The sequence below is a fragment of the Ambystoma mexicanum genome, chromosome 5q, assembly GCF_040938575.1.
Source record: "Ambystoma mexicanum isolate Mex_15411 chromosome 5q, UKY_AmexF1_1, whole genome shotgun sequence".
In the NCBI taxonomy this organism is placed as follows: domain Eukaryota; kingdom Metazoa; phylum Chordata; class Amphibia; order Caudata; family Ambystomatidae; genus Ambystoma; species Ambystoma mexicanum.
Window position 1 is genome coordinate 360,940,608 of NC_090933.1, and position 22,271 is coordinate 360,962,878.

Genomic DNA, 22,271 nt, shown 5'->3' on the forward strand with positions numbered 1-22,271 from the left:
CTTTGATTTGGATCAGTAAAATAATGAATTAAAATGGCTGTAAGGCAGTGTCTAGAGTAGACGGTACTGCGCCCACAGTGAAACCACAGAATATGCGCTCTCATCTTCTGTTGCCCCACACTGCACTCACTCTCCAAAACTATTAAATCATTCAAATGTAACGTTTTTATTGACTTTTATTTAAATGTACTATGTTGACTATGTATACACAAAAACTACAAACGGGAATTCATATTCATTATTCCATGTTTGTTCATTGCTATATAAATGAAGGTCACTCTTGGTGCTGTATACTTTTTCTGACTATGTCGCTCTCAATTGAAAGTGTAGCAAGAGCCAATACTAATGTTCAGTTTGTGAACACAACACTCCGAGGCTGTCCCAAGTGCCCCAAGTATGCAATTTGGGGGCATTAGAAATAGGAAGAGTTAGGTGGTGGAGTAAAGGGGTCAGTTCCCAGCTATATTAAGTAAGGTTTGGTTACAAAGAGTGCCTAGAAGCTGCTTTAAAGCACCATCAAGAAAGACGAGAGAAGTAGGTGTGCTATGATGTGAGGCAGCCATGTGGCAATTTGATGCAAGCACATCACCAGTCGGACTGCATGAGCATTTAATGGCATAATATGACCAGGATGTAAGATATTGGTCTAATATTTCACTTTCTTAAACCAATTCTCAATAAATAAATGAAATCTGCCATATAGTGAGAGTATCGGAGCATTAAGATGTCACAATCCGGAAAGGAAACTGGTATGCCCAACATGCAATGGCAGTGGCTGCTGTGGCAGATCAGAAGGACACAGACACTCTGAGGACATTTTGACTATGTTGTTTAACTAAAAAAGAAGGTCTGTCTCTTCCTATCACTGTGGGGTGTGCTCTACCTAGATTACTAACTAAGGTGCTTATCAGTCGAGAATCAATGTCTAAAAGAATCAGTCTGCTGTCCAAAACTAACCTAACTGACCACTATTATAATCAACTAAGATCAGGAGAATTACTCCCTTCTCCCGTTGGCTGCGTGTTTGCACTGTGATTCTCTTGTTAAAGTTCTGGTCAATATACAATCTGTAACTAGTTTCTTGTTATCTTCTGAATTAACTTGCCTAACTCCCTTAGGGAATTAGTAATCTTGCTCTCCTCTTGTACTGTTTTTTTTATTTCTCTTGTAGGTCTCCTCTCTTTCTTGGAAGGCTCTAAATGTCTTGTATAAGATTTATCCTAAGGACCCATTGGGGCTTTACTACACAAGTGTCTCCCTCTCTTGTGTTCCACTCTTTGTTTCTTAGCTGCTGGGTGATTTTCCCCTTTTCCCAGGGTAATAATACTCAAATTCTTCTCTTCTTGCGCTGTGATTTCTGTGCTTCTTTTTATTACATTAACACAGTTTGGAGTTGTTGGCTTGCTTTCTACTCTTTTGTCATGGATACTGGGACATGTTTCTTTGAGGCTGTAACGATTCCCCTTTGGCTTCCCGGCATTGCCGTTATCCCTATTACCTTCTTTTGTGTAGGGGAACATCTCTGTTCCCTGCACGTACTGGAAAGCTACTTCTTCCTTCTGTTTGCCTCTAGGATCGCTTCCCGCAACGTCTGCTGTGTATATGTTCCTGTCTCCTTCTTGGCTTTTCAAAACTGCCACAGGTAATCGATTCAGGAGGTGCTTCCTCGCTCTAGTGGTATCAGTATAGTTGAGAGGGCAGCCTGCCTACCACAATTCTTATGTGGTCACACCACCACTGAGCTCTCCACCCCAGCCTTCCTGCTCCTTGTACCCACTGGACTGCCAGCATTTCCTGCTCCAGCTCGGAGCAGTCGCGAACTTCGCGGTCTACGTATGCTCTGCCTCATTCAGGTATGCTACGCACAGGGGTCTTCCCCCGTCTGTCTCTGCCTTCTGCTCTCTCTGGCCTTCTCTCTGGCGTGTCATCCCTTTTCAACAAACACGGCACAGTCCATTGGAAACTTTGATTTACGGGAACAGCTTCATCTTCTCGTTGATAACGGTATGCTTTCATTTTATCTTCATTCCAGTCATGGGACTTCTACTGATTTGGTGTATTAGATATTTCCATATAGGCCATCGCATGGAGGGCGTCAGGGAGTTCCTCACGGAAACAGGAGTTCTTCTCCCCAATGGGGGGTGTTGAGCAGCAGGCTCATCTCCCTAGCCTCGCTGGCGGGGAGCTCCCCCTGGGAAGAAGGGATGAATTCCCTCGATTCGTCACACTGCTTAATGATGTGAGTAGCTAGCATATAATCATGACATCTGGAAAATAGTTGCATGCCAAATTGATAGCTCCTGTGCAACATGCTTATTTCAGGAATGGGACGATACCACACCACAAGTTTGAAACTCTTGTTGGGCCAACTAGGCCTTCGATCCTTCTGTGGGCGCTGAATCGAGTACCATTAGTGGGTAATAAGACAGATTATTACAAAGCTCAGAAGTGATCCATGTACATGAAGTGCTAAAAAAATCACCACATTATTATATGATGCAAGCAAATGCCTAGGAAATTGTGAGTTTGTTGTCTGCTGACAAAAGATGGAAGTTTGTGTGAGTACACAGCATTGCTGCAAATGTCTTGCTGTATGATGACAATACCTTTTTAATATCTTGTCAAAACCCAGCAAATGATGGTAACTTCGACATACCATTGTAACACCTGGAAAATAGCGAGTGTGTATGGGCATGTGATCCGAAAGCCTACAATAGCAACAAAGAAAACGTTATTACTACACACAAGTCAAAACTGTTGGCTTTAATGCTTGTTTTCCACTTTTGCACATACAATATGACCTATCCTTCCACATAGCCAGCATTGTATGGGAACCCCCATCGATCTTGACTTTCGCCCATTAAATTCATCTGTGCCCTGCTGTATTGGATGTCCGAAACCTCTTCCCCGGGGCACTCCTCTCTGTCCCCATGGTCAATGATTCATGTTAACCCTTCCCGCGAAACCTCCCCAATTGCCTGCGGCTCGGTTTTGTATATTCTGGGTGACTATTCCCTCTCCACTTGTCAGCATCGCCCCTTCCATTGTATACTTCGATAGTTTTTTCTGCACTAACTTTGCTTCTTCCTGCTTCCTTCTCACATTCCCTTGCATTAAGCAACAATAGTGCACTATAGTTTGTTGGATTTCTGACCATGGTTTAGCACCCATCCCCGCTAACTTCTTCAGCTGTTTCTGTACCTGTTGGAGCTCTTGACATATTATGTGGTAAAATGCCCCATTGTTTTATCCCACGGCTCTCTAGTCTCGAGACGCCAACACTCTTGAATCTCCTGAATATACTGAAGTGGGTCTTCATCTCACATTTTGCATGCCATAATTGCGCTTATGTCTGCTGTATCTGGATAATGTACTCTTTGAGCTTGCCATACGGCTGCTCTGCAGTTATTGAACGGTGCACCATTGTGCGCCGTGTTTTGTGCCATCACTCCAGGGTAACCTGCCCTTTTCCAAACATCGTCTGCTACCTCTCCAAGAATGGCTGAAAGTAGGCTCCTTGTGTCGCCCACTGCCAGTGGCCTCCAAGCTGTCAGTCTTTAGAGTTCGTAAATGCATTTCCTAGCCCCAGCAGTCAACGAAGGTAGCTTGCATCTTAAATGATCCTTATCCATCTGTTGCCATGGTATATACTGAGATCGTCCACCACCCTTCTCTAATAATGGAAACTGTAGTCTCATTCCTCCATCCCGTCCACCGTGTCTTTAGTGGCTGTAAAAGCCCTTGTCATCTCTGTCCGTTTCCATCCTGGCAGAGCTCTGAGCCTCTGCGCATACAGGCTAATTTTGTCTGCACTTTGTGACCTGTCCCTCGGACGCTCCAGTTTTCCCTCGGCTTCTCCCTCTTCTCTCCCCATGTCTTCCCCTTCTCCCCACACTGTCTCTGTCAGGGCAGGTTTGCCTGGAGTGGCGGCGAGGCGTCCACTCCCCCCCTGTCATCGTCTCTTTCCCGTCGGGCTTCATCTGACCCCATGGTCCCAGTACTATTGTCGCTGTCCTCTTCTCTTTCATCCTGAAACTAAGCCTCATTAACATCGGTTTCTCCCATTGTTTGGCGCGTTCCCCGCTCACTGAGGCTCCTGTGATACCCCTACTCATCTACGAGACAGCTGAACTATCTCTCCTGCAAAGTTCCCCTAGTCGTTTTTCGTATCCCTTCCTTTTCAGTGTCAAGTCTGTCTTAATGTCCACCGCTTTCCTAAAATGTTTCTGCCTACCTTTTGTCTCTTTCCAGCTCATGTCTCCTATCCGCTTCTTCTCTGCGTCGGCGCTCCTTAACGAGTCACTCGACTTCTAACCTTTTCCCTCTCTTTATTTGTAATGGTCTCTCCTGCTCTATGGCTTTCTTCTCGCTGTTTCCTCTTGCTCTTTACTTTTTCTCTTTCTCCCTTTCTTCTACTCGCTCTGGTTCTCTTTTCAACCTATCATATTCCTCCTTCTCTTCCCTTTCTCTTCTCTGTACTTTGCCCATTATTTCTACCCATTCCTTAGCTTCCTCCTCTGTATCTTCACACTTTGGAGCTTCCTCTCCCGTATGCCCCATTTTTCTTGTGGCCTTCCTGTCCAGTTTAAGCAATATCTACCCACCTACCCATTCGTTTGATGGAACTATCACCTCATGACCTCCGCTATGTCCCGTCTTTCCCCCGCACCCCCCCCAAGTCATTTTCCTTCAGTTTTGCTTGCAGTTCGCTGCGCTCCTTACATTTGCCACTGTTATCCTGCGCTTTTCTATTCGATTGCTTTGCGCCACTAAGTGTGCCTTTGCTGCTGTATGCAGAAGGTGCAAAAGTAGGATTGGTGCATCCTGCTGCTGCTTTGAACTGCTTTGTAGAATCCCTGACTTTCTAGTGTTGATTCTACATCTGCAGTTTGAGGAGGAGGAGGAGCAGGACCTGAAGGCGGTTAGCCTTCCATATCGCCTTGACTCAGCATCCATTGCTTTTGGATCGAGTCCCCCTCCTCATCCTGAAACATTTTCCATAGCTCTAATATAGCCAACCGTTGTGTAATTTCTTCCCCTTATAAGCTGCATGTAAATACATGGTCATATGTTGCTGTACACATTTGGAAAAGCTTCCGTCTTTGGGCAATGGCATCGCCAATTTGCCCTTGATATCATGAGTCCATTCCACGCTATAATTGCTAATTTTGTCTTGATATCGCGGGACGGACTTGCACAAATGTTGAATAGGTGTATCCCTCATTTTGTTGCGTTATTTAATACTTGTCAGTACTTGCATGACCTCAAATTGGGATTTTGACACATCAAATATTTTTCGTACATTTTTTATTCACATAATTGACACCAGTTTTACTCAAATTCCTCTTAATCATGACAATACAAAGACTCTTTTCACCAGCCTCCCTGGCTCGCCACCATCAACAAGAGCACGCTCCGCACACGCTGCGTTTTCCGCCCTTTGGCCCAAACCACAATTCCACTCCGGCTCCTAACACTCTTCATCGATTCAAGCAACAGTTGGACAGATGAAATCCACCACCTTCTGCACACCTCGAGTCCCATCCAACAACCTAACTGGGAACTCAAATCCTATTCAACAACCTTGCAAGTGACGTCACCAATTGCTTGGAGGAAAAAGCCCTTGATAACTGATACTTCACTATATGTATGTCTGCTTTTAATCCCAAAACACAATGACAAAACATGACGTAACACAGGGCAGTCTTCCTGCCTAACAGGGTATCCTCAAAATCGCGTGGTCTCTCTTCCATACAACTGCATATGAGAATACATCTCTAAGCGATAGATTAGGAAACTGCCTTCCGTGACATAACTCCCACTAATACCTATACGTAGGTAACCATACATAATCATCCATGAGCCAAGCTAAACTTCCTAACTCACAGGGTTACTTTTTTTTTTGGTCATTTAAGTATTTTTCTTTCATAAAACAAGCTGGCGCCTAGAATACAGGTAACCTTTTTATAATATTTGTATATTTTTCATCCGTAAACCAAGCTGACCGCCTAAACTGACTGCCTAAACTGACCGCCTAAAGAACGGGGAACCTTTTACACAAAAACACAAAACCATAAAATCACAACACTAAGCAGAACATTTTCCCTCCCCCCCTGCCCCCATATTTGCCATATAGTTGAGCCTATACTTACATGTGGTTCACTGAAGCCCCTCAGACACCTACTCTCCCACAATCTGCCACTATTTTGTCTGGTCTGCTTGGCATCCCACAGAGAACGAGCAGGAATTTCCTCCAAAGCAGCTCCTGTGATCGGTCCAAGCGGGTCGCCGCGCAGCCCTTCAGGCATGCGGCAGGACGAGGCGGGACGAGGCGGGCTTAATGCTAAAAGTTCTTAGCGACCATCCTCTGCTACCACTTGTAAAGGGTTGGCTGGGGATCTCTAACAGTCACCCTGATTACCAGCAAAAGGATTACCAGCAAAAGGGCCCCAACAAAATCTCTGCGGCAAGAACGGAAGACTCAACTGTACGGCACATTTTACTGTCTTTATTATCCCAAAAAAATGACCGGGACCACAATTGGAACAACTTATCATTTCCAGAGCTCTCATCCTCCTAACGTGTCACCCCATTTTAACCAGGAGTGACGTCACAAAAACAGGTTATGCCCCCTCCCCCCCAAAACCTATCAGGGATGCAGATTGGTCAGTTTAGGGAAAATACATAAATGCTATATAGGAGTTACTTCGATCATTGGATCGCCATATCTGGTGACTCCTCCTGGGACCACCTCTACCTACAAAAAATACAAAGTTGCAGGAAAGTGAAAAAGCTATTGGTCACTGCAACATAATGTCTTGACGTGAAAGGTAACTATGGATTGGACAGAATGTGTCTTCCCAGCCTTGGGCCCAGGGACAGCTATCAGACTGGGTGTACCTTTTCAAGGTGATGGGACCAAGCACAGAGGTGCTGTCCCCCCCCTCATGTTGCCACCTCTGATCACCCAAGCCTGAGAGAGTACATTCAGTTGTTATCTTTGAGCAACACTTGTATCTTTCCGCCTCTGGTTTGATGGGAACAGATTCCCTCCATATACCTTGAGTGAATAGGCATTGTCCTGCTCTTCCAGGTCACGTGTTTAGGGACCATGAAATGGAGCTCTCCTGCTTGTTAATATGAGGATTTTAAAAGGAAGCTCTGTCTGCCTGCCTTTGGCTGAATCAGGCTATCCGTCCCTCTGTGTATTAGAAGTCTGTCTCCCATTCCTCATTCACTGCAGTGAAGCTTCCATCTTTGTTCTTATGGCTTTCTATGTTAGTTGCAATTAAGCATGTGCAAGTTGGAGTATTCTTGGTATCTTGCACTTTATGCTTTGGCAAAATATATATGTCAGTCGTGTATCTGCGTGAGTCATAAGCATTTGTTTCGTGTCTACCTGCAATAATCTAATGTATGTTTGCATAGCTTCATGCATGGATGCCTATGTGCTTCATCTCTCCTTGCACCTACGTCGTGATGCCCGTGATGATGTCATTAACTTCTCAAGCTATAGTCGGTCGACCTATTCAATTGACCCCTCTACCTCCTCCATCTCGTCAGTCAGGTATGGTTTGAATGGCTGTCTGAGAGAGTAATGTTTCTCACATCTGCGATACATTGATGATGGTGATGAAGGACCTAGGAGTGATGTGCATCTGTCATTTCTCTGCCTTCGGGCTGCGAGTCAGGTGGGGCCGCAGGGGGAGGGGGAGTTGAGCAAAGGGAGAATGCCTCTGAGGAGGTGCAGCAGGAAGTGGGCCTTCTTGGCAATGTCCATGATGTGAGGAGAGAACAGAGTTGAATATAACGCCATGGTTTTTTGTCTCAAAGGAAGGTGAGGGGAGGGGGCCCATGGAGGGAGGCCAAAGTGTGGGAGGGAAAGAGGGAGCAGGGGTCCCAATGTAAAGGATCTCTGTCTTACTGGAATTAAGGCAGAGATTGTTAGCAGAGCGCCATGCCTGAATAGCAGTCAGGTGTGAGAGGAAGGAAGCTTGAAGGAGAGTTGTGTGTCATCTGCATGACACTGGAAGTTAGGAGAAAAGGAGGAGATCAAGTGTGCTAGAGGAGCCAGGTAGATGTTGAACAACCAAGGCTAGAGGATAGAGCCCTGATGGACTCCGCAGGTGGAGATTGAGATGGTGGAGAGAAAAAGGCCCAGTTGAACCTGGAAAGGTCGGCCCGAAGAGGAAGGAGGTCAATCAGTCCAGAGCCAAGTCTGTGATGCCAAGGCTATCACAGAGTTGATTTCTCAGGGTGGCATGAATGACCGTCTCAAAGGCAGAGGAAAGGTCAAGAAGGATGAGAACGGAAGATCATCTGGAACCGAGATTAGAGAGCAGTTGTTCAGGAGAGCAGTTTCTGCGCCTCTGGCAGCTGTCAAGCCAGACTGGCGGTCGTGGAGACAACCAACAGATTCAGTGTGGTGGACAAGCTGGGAGTACGCGGAATAAGCGACTTTTCACAAACCGCAACAAACAAACGGAAGGCAAGAAACGTAAATGAATAACGGCAGGCATTTTTCGAACCCTGTCAAACTACGGGTGCTTTCCACTGTGACGAAGAGACAGAGATCCTAATTTATGTATCTGTGATTTGCAGGGATACGACTATATCGCTTATGAGGCTTTTTGACTTCATGTAATGGAATTAACATTTTTGCAAGCAGCGTATAATTGTTACGCTCACCTGGTTCCCACAGGGGCATCGATCGGACCCGGACAGCTGTGGTCTCCACCAACGTGATGCGTAGTGAAGAGATGACAGTCTGGACTGGCCTGCATAATCTTGTCTGCTGGACTCGTAGAAGTATTCTCCTTCAAGTGGAGAAAGGGATTTACCCACCCGTGGACTTAAGTGATGGCCCCCCCCAACAGTTCTCGTTCTCCCCACTAATCACCTCCGATTTCCCCTTTTGGTAACCTCACCTTATGTTTTTAAATGATGAGCTCTCCATCCTGCATGGCATGCAGGGGCGTGTAGATACCAGTTAACTTCACTGGGTTGAAGGTACTGGAGGAGTTCCGGAGGAATATTGACTCCAGTGTCTATAAAGTTCAAAGAGTTCAATATGTCCGATGTTCACTCTTGTTCCATTCCCTCATTAGGTTGCAGCTGGGTCCAAAAGAATATTGCCTGGAGGCAGCTGATGGCGTTCAGGTAAGAGTCTGTATTACCAAACACTGTCCGGTAAAAGTTGCACGAGTTTAACTTGCTCTTTTCTCTCCCTTTATAGGTGCGGCATAGGAAGATGCGGCGAATTAAAGAATAATACCTCCGGTGGTAAAGCAGGTAAGCCTATGGTGGCAAAGAGATTGTCTTTGTCGGTTTTCTCGGCTCACCTTGTTATTCCTTTTGTTTTCCGCCCAGGTGCTGGATTTCGACGAAGAAAATGATGGAGGCAGCGCTGAGTCGAAAGATGCGGTGGACTGGTGAGTATAACGCGGCGCTGCTGTTGGCGAAGCGACGCGTGCTGAAATAATGTCCTTTCCAGGCTCGGAGATGTGCTGGGTACGGAATCAGGTAAGGAATCAAATAATGTCCGTGATCTAACCTCTTCTCCTTTCTTTTCCTTTTGTCTAGGAGCTCCGGATGCGAGGCGGGCGTGGCAGAAGACTGGATGCTGACTTGCAGACACGGTGAGCATCACGCTGCTGGATGCAGAATAACGCGAAGCATGGGCTGCTGTTCGGGCGTGGTTTAAATAGCCTGCAAAGTAGTCCCAGGTAAGAAGTTCCCCAGAACCACACCCGAGTGAAAAATAGTCCCTGTAATAAAATAGTCCCATCCAGGCCTCACGTTGGCTTGGACTCATTTGCAGCATGGTCTGCATAAGGTAAGTGCGCCAGGACTGATTTCTATGATGAGCCTGGCGCCTAAGGCGCCAGGACTGAATCCAAACAGCCCCCAGTCGGGGCTGTTGGGGTTTTAATGAGTATCTGGATGCCTGCTCCCGGGGCTGATGGACTCGATCCGGATGCCCGGGGGTAGGCATCATGACAATAATATACGCATTGAACACAAAGGTATGTGCGTATTTAAACTGCTAATAAATAACAGATATAGAGATATGATAAAATCTAAAGGATTATAGTTTGAACTTTTTTCTGTGAGGGACAGTATGTTCCAAATATAAAGGGATACTGGTCTTGTGGAAATATAGTCTCTGTGTCAGTAAGGAGACCTATGTTTCAAACTTTTGAAGAAACATGATTGAGTCCTGTTATTAGTAAAAAGATCTCATATAATTAATGTATGTCTATAGACTGAGGGTTTAGCCCACGGCACATTCGGGTTATGTATCCCCTATACGGTTTCACAATCTTTTAGACAAAAAGTGAAGATTCTTTCTTGATTTTTGGTCTTTTTCTAGAGCAGTGTATACTTGGATCACTTTTGGAAGATGAGTATTGGATTAAAGAAATATGGACCTGTCCAGATGCTGAGTTGAACACAAACTAGGTAAACTGTTCCCCATCTATTCAAATTATGACCATTTGGAAAATGGAAGAGAAATTAAAGTTGGGCTATAATTTTAATAGGAATATGTTTTTATTTTATTTTAGTAAAACGTGTCAAGTTACTTGTTGGTAAGAACAATATCTACCTCTGTACAAGTCCTGATGAAGACGAGCTAAAGTACCCACGTGTGGGCATCTAGATACATATTGTTGAAACTATAGTTGAGGGATGTTTGTTTAAAGATACAAGTAGGAATATGTCAGTTCACAGAATCCTCCACAAACACCTATAATCTGCTATTATTTGTATGGTCTTGTTTTCCGGCGGTAGGGTGTAATATTTGTGAAAACAAGTTGGCTCTAGTAATATAACGGACGAGCTAATAGATCTACGATGTTACATCGATTCCATTTTTGCACATGCACTTATTTTGCACAGAAAAAGTTTACTTTATGCAGACCAAAGTATTTGATTATCTATTTTGATATATGTACTATTTTTAACAAAAAATGATGTTTCATGTTGTGAATGTTTACATTTGTAACAAGTATGTTTGTCAGATTTTTAAGAAAATGTTAATTAAATAAAGAATTTGATAACAAATAATGTGGATGCATGATTAGCCCATACTGGGCTTTTTCGCGCTTAAATTCTTTTCCATATGGCCCATACTCCTTGTCTTTAGAACAATTCAGACTCAATGGAGGTTCCGTGCGCCATCTCTTCTGTTTTTGGTCAATTGATTCATCCCCAGATGCCCATGAAGAAGGGGACTCCCACTCTATTCCTTTCGATAAGCTGGGAGATGGCCAGCCTCTCCAAGAGTTTGCCCAGGAAGTTAGCAATGGAGATAGGGCAGTAGTTTGCTGGACAGGAAGGTTCGGCAGAAGGCTTTTTTGAGGAGAGTGTGTGCAAGGAAGGGCTTGAGGATTAAGGGAAAAGATCCAGTGGCAAAGGAGTGATTGCACCTTCCACGCCAAGCCCCACTCTTTACCTCTTGTAGCTCCACCGGACCCCTCCAACCTCTTCCTGCCTCTCCCTGTTTATGTAGCCAAAGCACATATGACCATGCCCACAGGGTGCTGGGCGAAAAAAGCGGCATATCGCCGGGTGAGGGGATAATGGTTATGTACATTTGCATTCTGGCATGCCAGTGTCCCTGTGTAGCAGTTATCCCACTGCCTAAAGTTGTGGGTAGTTTAAGGATGCTTAGTTTCACAAAAACATGTTATTGTGGGAGGTCTGAGCCTTATTAAAAAATCAGCAGAGTATTAAGCCTTTGGTTGCATCATGGTGGGGGTGAGGGGGAGATAGATATGAGCAAGGCAGGATATTGCCCCGGCTCTCTGTGTAGTGCTGCTGCATGTTAATGTTAAAATGTAAAGTAAATGCTTACCCAGGTTTGAAATGTACAGGCTGTCCCTGCAGCGACCCTCCTGTCCATCTGTACCTCTGTCTCCTGGTTTGCCTGCTCCTAGAAACAGCCCTGCATAGCTCGGAGGATATCTTAAGCATACCCTTTGTGTGTGTGAACAGGACGGTGCTGGTCGGGCCAGCTCAGCCCTTCATTGTAGGGTGACCATATTTCAAATGTTAACGGTCCGGGGCCACTAACATAAAAGTAGGATTAACTCTTGAAAGTGTCTCTCAAGGCCCTACACTTCAGTATTGGTTAGAGGAGAATGAGGTTTAAGTGTTACTGGTGGACAAAAACATACATTATAATTAATTTATCACAAACTACCACTATCGTAATTCGTAAAACGCAGCATTTCTTCTGTGTGAGATTGTGCCTGCCTGCCAGCTATGAAGACCTACTACCAAAAACCGGAAGCACTGCAATTTCCAATGGGAAAACTATATCTTGTGAAGGGGGGCCCAGAGCACCCAATTTCGAGACAGTCCCTGCAAAATTGGGACGTCTGGCCACCCGACTTCACTGGCACAACCACCTGTGAGATAAACAGCAGAGCTCAAGTCGAAGGGAACACCCAAGTGTGGACGCAGTCTGCCCACTTTTCAAAGGCCGGAGACCGTCCCAGTGTGTTTTCAATGAATTGATATTTAGTAATTAAAATAACTGCTTCTTCTAATTGATAACACAGCACTGTGTCCGCGATTCGAACCTGGGTCGCGTGTGAGGAAAAACACTTTGCTGCAAGACCACAAGAATCTGAACAAATCCTGGTCAAACACTCCTATTGATTTTCTGCAGTACAGGACGCGTTTTCCTACACATCTTAAGATATAAAGGTGCACCTCTTTTCTGTTTAGCATGCAACGTTTCAAGAAATGATGTCTTTTGGGAAATGCTTATTTGGCCTGTGGACTTTCTTGAGTTGGGAAGACATTTTAAAATGAACATTCAAATGTCTTTCAATTTACGTTCACTGCCGGTGACGTCCCTTCCCACTGCATTCGCCAGAGTCTTTTAGGACTTGAGCCTTGATAAACTGGGTATAGGAATGGGTGCATCTGTGTCCAACCCGCTTTGAAACTCGATTTCTGATGATACTGGCGCTATTATAAAACACCAAATTAAATTACGTGTTTGTGCTGTGAACTCTGGCGTGCGTCTGCCGCCCCGCTGGTTACACAAATAAATAGTTTTGACGTCTCACCTGGAAGTTAAAGCCACATTCCAACGCACGAAACGTAGAAGGAGCAGTTGCCATTATTTTCCTTCCCCAGCCCGCGCGGTGCATCTCTAGTACACAAAGTGCAAGATCGTGGGTGTTATTGTCAGCTCTTTATTGTCTTCCTGGAAAGGAGGGGGCAAGCATAGGTCAGAAGAATGATTAACTAAAGCTGGGCTCTTTCATGGAAGCCCGTGTCGCGGCATGTGATCGTGTTCATGCACCTGCAAGGTCTGCTCGTGTCACTCGTGTGCGGAGAGGGAGGGGTGCAGCTCATTGGCGAGCAAAGAGCGCCCGGTAATGTGGTTAAAAAGGCCATTTCCTTCCCAATTCCAGCACATACGCGTGCGGCGAACCGAAGTTCATCTCTGGGTGTGAGAAAACGGCAAGGTCACTTATGCAAAGCGGATTCCCACTGCGAAGCGCTCTCCGCAGAGCAGCCATGTAGACGGCGCGGGCGCCATCGAAAGTGGACTGCCCGCCAAAATGTACCACCTGGACAGTGGCGACGACGAGGATACTCTTGAAGGCTTTTTTAATGAGGATGCTGGGGCGTTGCACCGCGTAGGGTCATCGGGGCTCTTGGTAAGGAACTTTACACACACCTCGCCTCTATCCTCAGGTCCCGTGCAGCCTGCCATTCTGTTCTTTCCAGTTAAAGACTACAAAAAATACCGACTTATTTATGAGAAACAAATATATTTGCTAACGTACTTCTTAAAAGCAAAGACTTGGAAGCAGTTATTCATATGTACAGTTAGTTTACTGACATACAGTGATTTTTCAGTTTTCTCCTACACAAATTCATGTGTCAATATCATTTTCAAGACCGAACCCCTGACTCAATTTAGTTGCTTTCAGCAGACCTTTATATAGCGGAACCCGGGACTGCTTTCACGTAAGCAAGACCGGCCTGCAGGGCAGCGAGGCCTTAAGACTTTCAAATGGGCTCTATACACACCCTTAAAGTAAAATCCTGCTTCTTGCGTGACATATCTTTCATTGTTGTTCGACACTCTGCTACTTCGGGCGCTACCCGCTGCACAGCACTGAACAGCGTAATTCTAAAACGTTTGTGAAGCCACCGTAGTCTAACTTTTGTTGCATAGAAGTACATTATGCTGAAGAGAAATTCTGCATTGAACCGTAGCAGCGCGCCTCAGAGGGATTAAAGTATATGGGTTTAACAGGTTTAAGGTTTTCTCTGTTAATGGCAGGTAAAAGTAAATACAACTGTTTCGTGTAACACAGGTTCTTTTATTGATCTAGGAATCTGAGAGATGTTTTGGAGTAATCTGACTCTACTCTGAACCCTTGACCCCAAGACAGTTGTTCCAGGATAGCAACTGTGGAGACCGCACTAAAATCTGCACCTACATTCAACAAACCAACAGACAAAACTAACATCGTTTTTTGTGTTGCCATGTGAAATGCATGATCAAGATGCACTTTTGAGCCTGAACAGTATGTCTTTAATTTTGGCTAATCTGTGGTGCTTTAGCATCACCTATAAAGCCCAAACTATTGCCATAGGAGTACAGATCTGAGGGGAAATACTTGCCCTGTGGATTTTGTTTGACTTTTTACCCACCCACTGGCCATCAGACCATGCAAATTCCTCTGGCCTTTCCCTCGCTGCCAAAACGCATCAAACTATGGGCTTTCATGGGGCTGCTGTTATTTCGAAGTAGTCTTCTGAAAGGTGACTGCAAAATTGCAGATGTAAATCTGCTCTTAGTAATACAAATGTCTTCAGTAGGTGTGGCTTCAACCACTTGATTTTTAAGCAGTTTGTGTCCTTGTATACGTTCCTTGCATTGAATTCCTAGCACCTCATTTTATACCCAGATATTAGCATCTTTGCCAGCTGTTGCCTTTTTATGGCCAGGTAGCACCATTGAATGTCTCATGCCCACACAAAAGCCAAAAATGTTGGCGTTGCCAGTGCTTTTGCTATCATGTTATACTGAGACGTGCATGTAATGTGCACAGTCCAACTGTTGGAAACAGTGCAGTAAGAACTGCAGGGCCTCGGTCTTTGGGTCAGTGCTTTAAATGGACCAGTCCAATCCGTCCCTCAGAACCTGCTTGCTGCCTCAGAAATAGTGGAAATATCAAAAGATAAGGAATATGTGGGAGGAACATCCAGTCGAAAGAACGTTACCATGGATAAGAAACTTTTTCTTCTCAAAGCCAAAAAGACAGTACCGGTACTCAACTGCATGGCGAGATGAGAAAGCATTTAATTTAACTGGATTGCAAAAATAATTTGTTCCTCTAGCCTTTAGAGTTGTGCTTTCCCCCCCCCCCTACTCACAGCATCCATAATGTTTCCTACAGGGCACACCCTATAAAACAAAGAGAGCCAAACATTCAGCACCAGGGCTTCCAGCAAATCGGGCACGGCACACCATTTTGCTAATTGGCCTATACCTGTTAACGCAGGGGTCCCTTGAGAGTTTTCATACAGAGCATGGATTGATTAGGAAAGACTGGGAAATAACTTTCAAAATACTTTCCTTTGTTATTAGCAGTGGTGTTTCTATTGTGTACATTTTTATGTTTCGGACTGAAAAACCCCCACACATCACCATTTCCTACTAAATTCCTTATAAATAATTAGACAATGAAAGCAAGCAATAGTTTGACACAAAAAGAAAGTCCTATTTATACAGCTATTCAAATGTTCCTCACAGAAAGCATAACAATACACTGGAGGTTTGCCAAAGTGTGTTCCTTAGTAAATAATTTAATTTCACTCTGCATTGTGAGCACACATTTTTAAAACATTTTTTTATTTGTATTTGGTTTACAAGAAACCTTCACAAAATTTGCATAGTACATCCATCAATACCCAAATACCTCAAATAGCATATAATCGGACAAAACAACAAAGGGAAAACAAGGCATTAACCTCATATATGAATTTATCCTAAAACACTGTCATCAGACATATTTTAAAAGGACCATTATTCCATTAATACATGAAATTCAATTAATCCAATTCATCACACTAAAGAGAAACGTCAAGTTATTAATTCATCAAATTCATATCATCAAATTCATAGTTTTGATAAAACCAGCCACAGCAAAGCCCTCTTTAGTAGAGTTAATGTTTAGACATCTTTTCCAAATATGGGCGCAATTCAATGTGCCAATCTGATATAGTATGGAAATATTTCATCCTACTTGTATTTAAAACTTCACATTCCAAGACCAAATGTCATGCAGTCTCAGTAGGGCCCAGATGACAAAATCTACAATTGGTTTCTAGCTGCAAGATTCTTCCACTTCTCAACAGACTCTCTTTGGTTAACAGAAGATTTCATCTTAATCTCAGTTGAATAATTCTGTAATACTTATTTGGAAACTGTGAGAGAATCATAGATGCCCCCGATCTATGATCCAATACCAAATTATAGAGGGATGGGTAAGAGTAAAATGAGTCAGTAGTGCAAACCCAGTCATGATTGAAAAAGGCTTTCTTTACTCTGCCGGGGTTAGCCAACGACACGCTAAGTTTTCCAGAATTGACAAGGACCTCACTTCCAACTGGGAAAGGAAGTCACAATTATTCTTAATGGCTGGGAATTGTTTACCTAATAGCTCATAAAGGGATTGTGGGATTGGGTCAATTAATTTGGAGAATTGGGCGACAATTTGCCACTGCACCCGTGCCCTCATCGAGACAATCCCCAACGCAAATCTAATGGCTGCTAGTGGTACTGCATTAGACACTTTCAATAAATTACACCAGATTTTTGCTTCAATGAGGTCTAAAACCTTAAAAATAGTAGTCTACCAACTCCAAGCCATAGATTAGTTTCGGGACTATCTTTCCTTCGTGGGAAATAAGAGCTAATTTAATAGAGAAACAGCCATACTTCCTGTCAATTTTTAATACCTGGTTAGTCAGGAACTTCTCTTTGATTGAAGGACTCTTCATAGTAATTGCGCACCCTGGCCGAGCACTGATCTGGAAACCTAAATAGACCAAGAGCCCACAGTTCCAATCGCCCTATTCTCCAAGGACCAGACCCCTACTTTTCTGTTCCCTCCCCCCCCCCCCCGAGAGACGGCTAAAATCTTGGTCTTACTAGGATTCACCACAAGGCCATTGTCTTTGGCAAACGAGGAGAACTTGGCTAATAGACATTGTATGCCTGTCCAAGAATTATGAAATAACAGAAAAGTAATCCGCGTAAACCAGCCATTCAACGCTCAACGAGCCAATACTAGGTGTAATCAAACCCACCCCGCCAGGTGATTTACCATGTCAGAGACGTAAAGGTTGAACGGGCATGGTGACAAATTACAACCTTGTCTCGGGAACGTAAACGTTTCAATGCGTTCTGCCAAGTTGCCATCCCTGTTCAATCTTACACAGATACCGGAATCCTCATAGAGACGCATCAAGAGTCTCAACAGACCACCCGGGAGCCCCCTATGGCAAGTTTACTCCACAATCTGTCCCTAGATATCTTGTCCAATGCCATGGAGAGGTCGATCGATGCCAAATAGGTGCATCCATTCGCCTTATGCCATGCCGAAATTTGCAGGGCCTTCACCATCAAACCATTTTGGTTTGTGGAGTGACCTTTGCGGAGTCCCTTCTGAAAGGGTCTCAATTGTCCAGTTGCCACTGCCCATTCTTCTACGTGCGTTAAGAGTACCAATGAGAACATTTTGCAATCTACAACGGTTAATGAGATCGGTCGGTAATTTTTGGGATGGGACCTTGACCATCGCTTGAAAATAGGAACCACTTTAGCTGTACGCCATGACACAGGAAAAATACCTGAGTTCATTATACTTTCAAACAGTAAATAGAGGACCCTAGACCAGTTTGCCAGGTCTAGTTTCAAGGCATAATTCGTAAGACCGCAGGGCCCAGAGGCCCACAACTTCTTAAACCTCTTTATTAGGTCCCAGATGACCTCACACTCGATCTTCATGTCCCATGTGGATTCAATTATATATTTGCTAATGTCAGGATCAAGTTCCTTGTCAATTGACTCAACTCCTTAAATCTCATTTAAAAAATCCACCCATTAGGTTCAGGAACTGCATTCAATTTCTTAACCTGTGGGGAAGGTTCCATGTTATTAACTAATGATGAAAGTGCAGAGCATACATCCCACGTCAAGATAGTTGCTTTGATGGCTTTGCAGACATTTTTATATTTTTGTTTTAATTTCTTCAAATTGGCCCCGAAGTTGATATTCCCCTTACTGCCGACTTTCAGGGCCCTAATATCTCTATGTAGCTTCCTCTTTGCCTCTACCACGGTAGAGTTATAAACGGGAGTCGTTTTCCCCCTTACCTTGCTGGAGAATTTGCAATTCTGTTTTACACGATCAAGCAATTGCCCCCCCCCCCCATGAAGTCATCGAAAATCTGAGAATTAAAAACCCTCAACTTCCATTCTAGGGGGTTACCTCTAATTACACCATCTAGCTCTTCATTCAGAATTGCGATTTTCCGGTCAGACCACCGAATTGTGTTCCCAGAACGAGTGACTTCAGCGTTCTCCATACACAGACTTAACCGCGTTTTACTTCTAAATTTAAATTCAGCGAGGAGAATTGCATGGTCACTCCAATTATTATGTTTAACTAGAAGACTTACAAACATAACTACTTAAAACCACATCCGCAAAAATATAATCCAAGGTAGAAAACATGTCCCTCTTCTCCAAGTTAGACATATCTATCCCCTCCCCCACTGACATGGTGTTTATAAGGCTCAAACGCAGTGCCTCCATGGTTGACCATCACATCAAACCATTTTGTAATTTAGGCTCGTTAGGAAAGCTTTCCCTCATCGCATCCCAGTTTCCATCTAGTTTTTCTGGAATGATTCAATTTAAGTTAGTATCGCCACCCACAAAAAGTCTTCCATCGGCTTAAGAGTTAGCCCAAGTGATACTACAATCCGATATAGCCTGAAGAAAATCTTGCAAATTAGCCTCCCCAATGCCAGTATAAGTTCATGATCAACATATTCATTAAGCCATCGAAGGAGGTTAATTTCGTAGCCATCACTGTGAAGGGAGATTGCGAATCAGAGATGCCCTCATTCCTAGAGTAGAGGCCACAGCCGCCAGCCGGCCAACCCCCCCACATCTCCCCCAGGCCTTTTCCCCCATTGCTGGGCCTTGCCGATTGTGTAAACACCTGAAAGTCACCAACATTATTTTACCCTCTCTCAGGATTTGCATTGCATCAATATTACTAAACACATTTTTTGCTTCCTCTAGAGTACCAGGAAACAGATTTCAGACCTAACTGGTCGATCTTCTCATTTCTAGCTTTCCTGATGCTATGGTCCCTCTCTTTTCCACAAAGCGGATGTGACTAGAGCCCAATGGCGGTCGTCCATATCCATGTGTGTGCACAAATTGGGAGTCGCAAAGTCTGCCATCATTTGTACATCACAAAACTGGTGTCAAACCAAGACAAAATCAGTCTTTGATGGGCGTCTTTGAGAGGTGGTTGCATTAGGCTGACAGAAACAAATTGAAAGTTGATCATTTAGCAGTAAACCATTATAGTCCGATTTGGGATGGAATCGCGGATCTGTTTCAGTACAGCATGCTCCAAAGGTCAGGCTCAGAAAAAAATAGACATACACAGAAAGTTAAAGGGAGTGTGACATGACTGAAGGGAGAGTCTGGGGAAAGAGATGCATAGAAATGGATACGACGAGAGAATGAGACACAGAGTGAGACAAACATTGAAAGTGAAACAAGTGGAGAACTGTGAAAATGGAGTGGGACCCACATTGTGAGATTCACTGAATTGGTCACTAGGACCCGACCAGAGTAAGAGAGACTCTCACACCCTTCCAGGCTGAGCCCCGACCCACTTAAACCCTAGATTGGTGAGTAACTGCACTTCTTCTTTTTTTCCATTTAAAGCACTGCTTTGGGTGCCTCAGCATCCCGATTCGGAATGCTCCGAGTTGCGATGGCTGGCTAATGTTTTACTGTTTAATGGCATGAATTCAGCACTTGTTCCTAAATCTTGTTCCAGCACAATTTGCAAAGACCCACTGTAGCCAAGGTTGCTTTGCTTTTACAGCATGTAAGAGCTGTTGCCTCCTAGGTGGTCGAGTGTTGAATGTAGCACTCATCTGGTAGATTTCCACCGTCAAATTGAAACCGAATGCAGACTTAGTTTCAGATTCAGTCTGCGGTGCACGGTATGTGTGCAGCACCGTGTGAAACAAAAGCCGCACTCTTCTGCATTGAGCAACGCCAGCCGCTGCAGTCGGCCCCACCCGGCTTACTTGTTTATCTTTGCCATAGAGCTGAAGGAGAGAAAGAGCCAGCTGCCAGAAAAAACAATAGTGCCGCAAAAAAAGGCAAAGAGCTGCATTAGTCTAAAATCACTGTGTGTAAAATAATCTATCTCCCCAACGAAAAGGCCCTGATACTAAAATATGCCTCCATCGGAATTCTGGAAAGAATTCTGAACCTTTGGTCCTCTTCCTTGAGGAATGCTTCTAGAATTTTGTTGTAACACATTTTCAGAACTCTGCATAGTTGAACTTGGATGTCCCAATTGACAAAAGCCACACAGCGCTTATGAAATGATTCAAAACAATCTGCCAGATCAAACAAGGCAGGAGAATCTTCAGCACAGTCCTATTTCTGACGATTCAAAGCAAGTGGCCTTCATTATAACGAAAAAGTAAGGGATAAAAATGGCTTTAGCCAAGGGGAAGCAAGCCAGCAAATCGAGTCTTACTTTCAGGACAATACTCCTCAGTCTGCTGTCTCTCCCTTAGGTTCCATAATCCGGGTGTCTGAAAGGGCCCCTCATTCTCTTGGATGGGTTTTAAGTGCTCCATACTTCGTTTTTGGCTGCTGTACCTTTCTTTTCATGGCAGCATTTGTCTGCTTCTCATCCTACATTCTTTAGTCACCACCACTACAGTCATTGTGTTGTCAGGATGGCCAGTCATTCAAATCTTTTTGAGCCTGCATAAGATTTTTGTCAGCAAATGGCTTGCTGTCGTATGCCCTTTATTGCTTTGCTGTAGACTGTTTTGGATCGGCCTCCTCCAAGGTTCAGGAGTCTTTGCAGATGTCCTGCTCCAGGCAAAACCTCTTCTCCCTACTCCTTTCTTCTCTTCCCTCCTTTCGTAGCCTCTCTTCTCCGCCATGCACTGATCTGTGTTTTATCTCTTCATGGCTGCTGCCCCAGTTTGTCTTCTTCCAACTCCTCCCCTTTGTGTTGCTCTTCCCTTCTCTTGCCTAGCTGCTCCTCTTTTTCTTCTATATTGGTGTTCTCGCCTCGCCCCTTTCCTTTTCTCAGCCTCTTTCAGCATCTCTGTTCTTCCTGTTCATGTTCTCTCCACAATCTCCTATTTTGCCATCTGTTTGCTGCACTCCTCTTGTTCCTTCTCTGCCGCTCTGCCATGCACCAACACTGAATCCAACACTACCTGGGTCCATCTGCTCCCTTTTATAGTTTAGTGGGTTGGCATGTTGAATAAAGTTTTTGTTACTTTAGCCTGCGGTTTGTTTCAGGCTGGCTGATTGATTCGCTGTCTTGAGCGGGGACTACCAAACGGGCAGCATTAGTGCATGTCCACAACACAAGCCTTCATTATGTCCGGCCGCCATCTTGCAATTGTTTTGTTGTGATATTTGGGGAGTGGCGTCCAGAAGAGACGTGTGCTCCTGTGCTCAAGTGATAAAGATTTGGATCTGGGTAAAGCTTTGTAGGCCCTCACTCTACAGGCTTGTGGACTGTGCCCTCTGAGAGTATTTCCCACTAAAGATGTTTCTGCTTAAACCACATGATGATGATCAGTCATTCAGTTGTGGCATCCACAAGAGGGAACGCATCCACAAGAGGGAACACCTAGGTTCACTCTTGTGGATGCCACATGTGATTAATTTTGAAAAATCAAAGATCCCTTTACACAACACTCGGATCCTTTTAAGCAACGACTACTGAGTATGAGGTGATTTACCATGTCAGAGACGTAAAGGTTGAACGGGCATGGTGACAAATTACAACCTTGTCTCGGGCACGTAAATGTTTCAATGCGTTCTGCCAAGTTGCCATCCCTGTTCAATCTTACACAGATACCAGAATCCTCATAGAGACGCATCAAGAGTCTCAACAGACCACCCGGGAGCCCCCATCTGGCAGGTTTACT

The 22,271-nt window shown here is 44.4% G+C and overlaps 1 protein-coding gene across 4 annotated transcripts in view; it reads left to right on the plus strand.

The window, feature by feature from the left end:
* Positions 1-22,271, plus strand: part of LPIN2 (lipin 2) — an 819,298-nt gene that overhangs the window by 156,575 nt on the left and 640,452 nt on the right. The window contains exon 1 of one of the 4 annotated variants that reach the window (XM_069620854.1): positions 13,386-13,682. The exons of the other annotated variants lie outside the window; for them this stretch is intronic. Within the exon in view, the coding sequence (XP_069476955.1) occupies positions 13,584-13,682 (99 nt within the window). The 5' untranslated portion in view covers positions 13,386-13,583. Of the gene's footprint in view, positions 1-13,385; positions 13,683-22,271 lie in introns of those variants that run through there. 4 annotated transcript variants of the gene reach the window in all.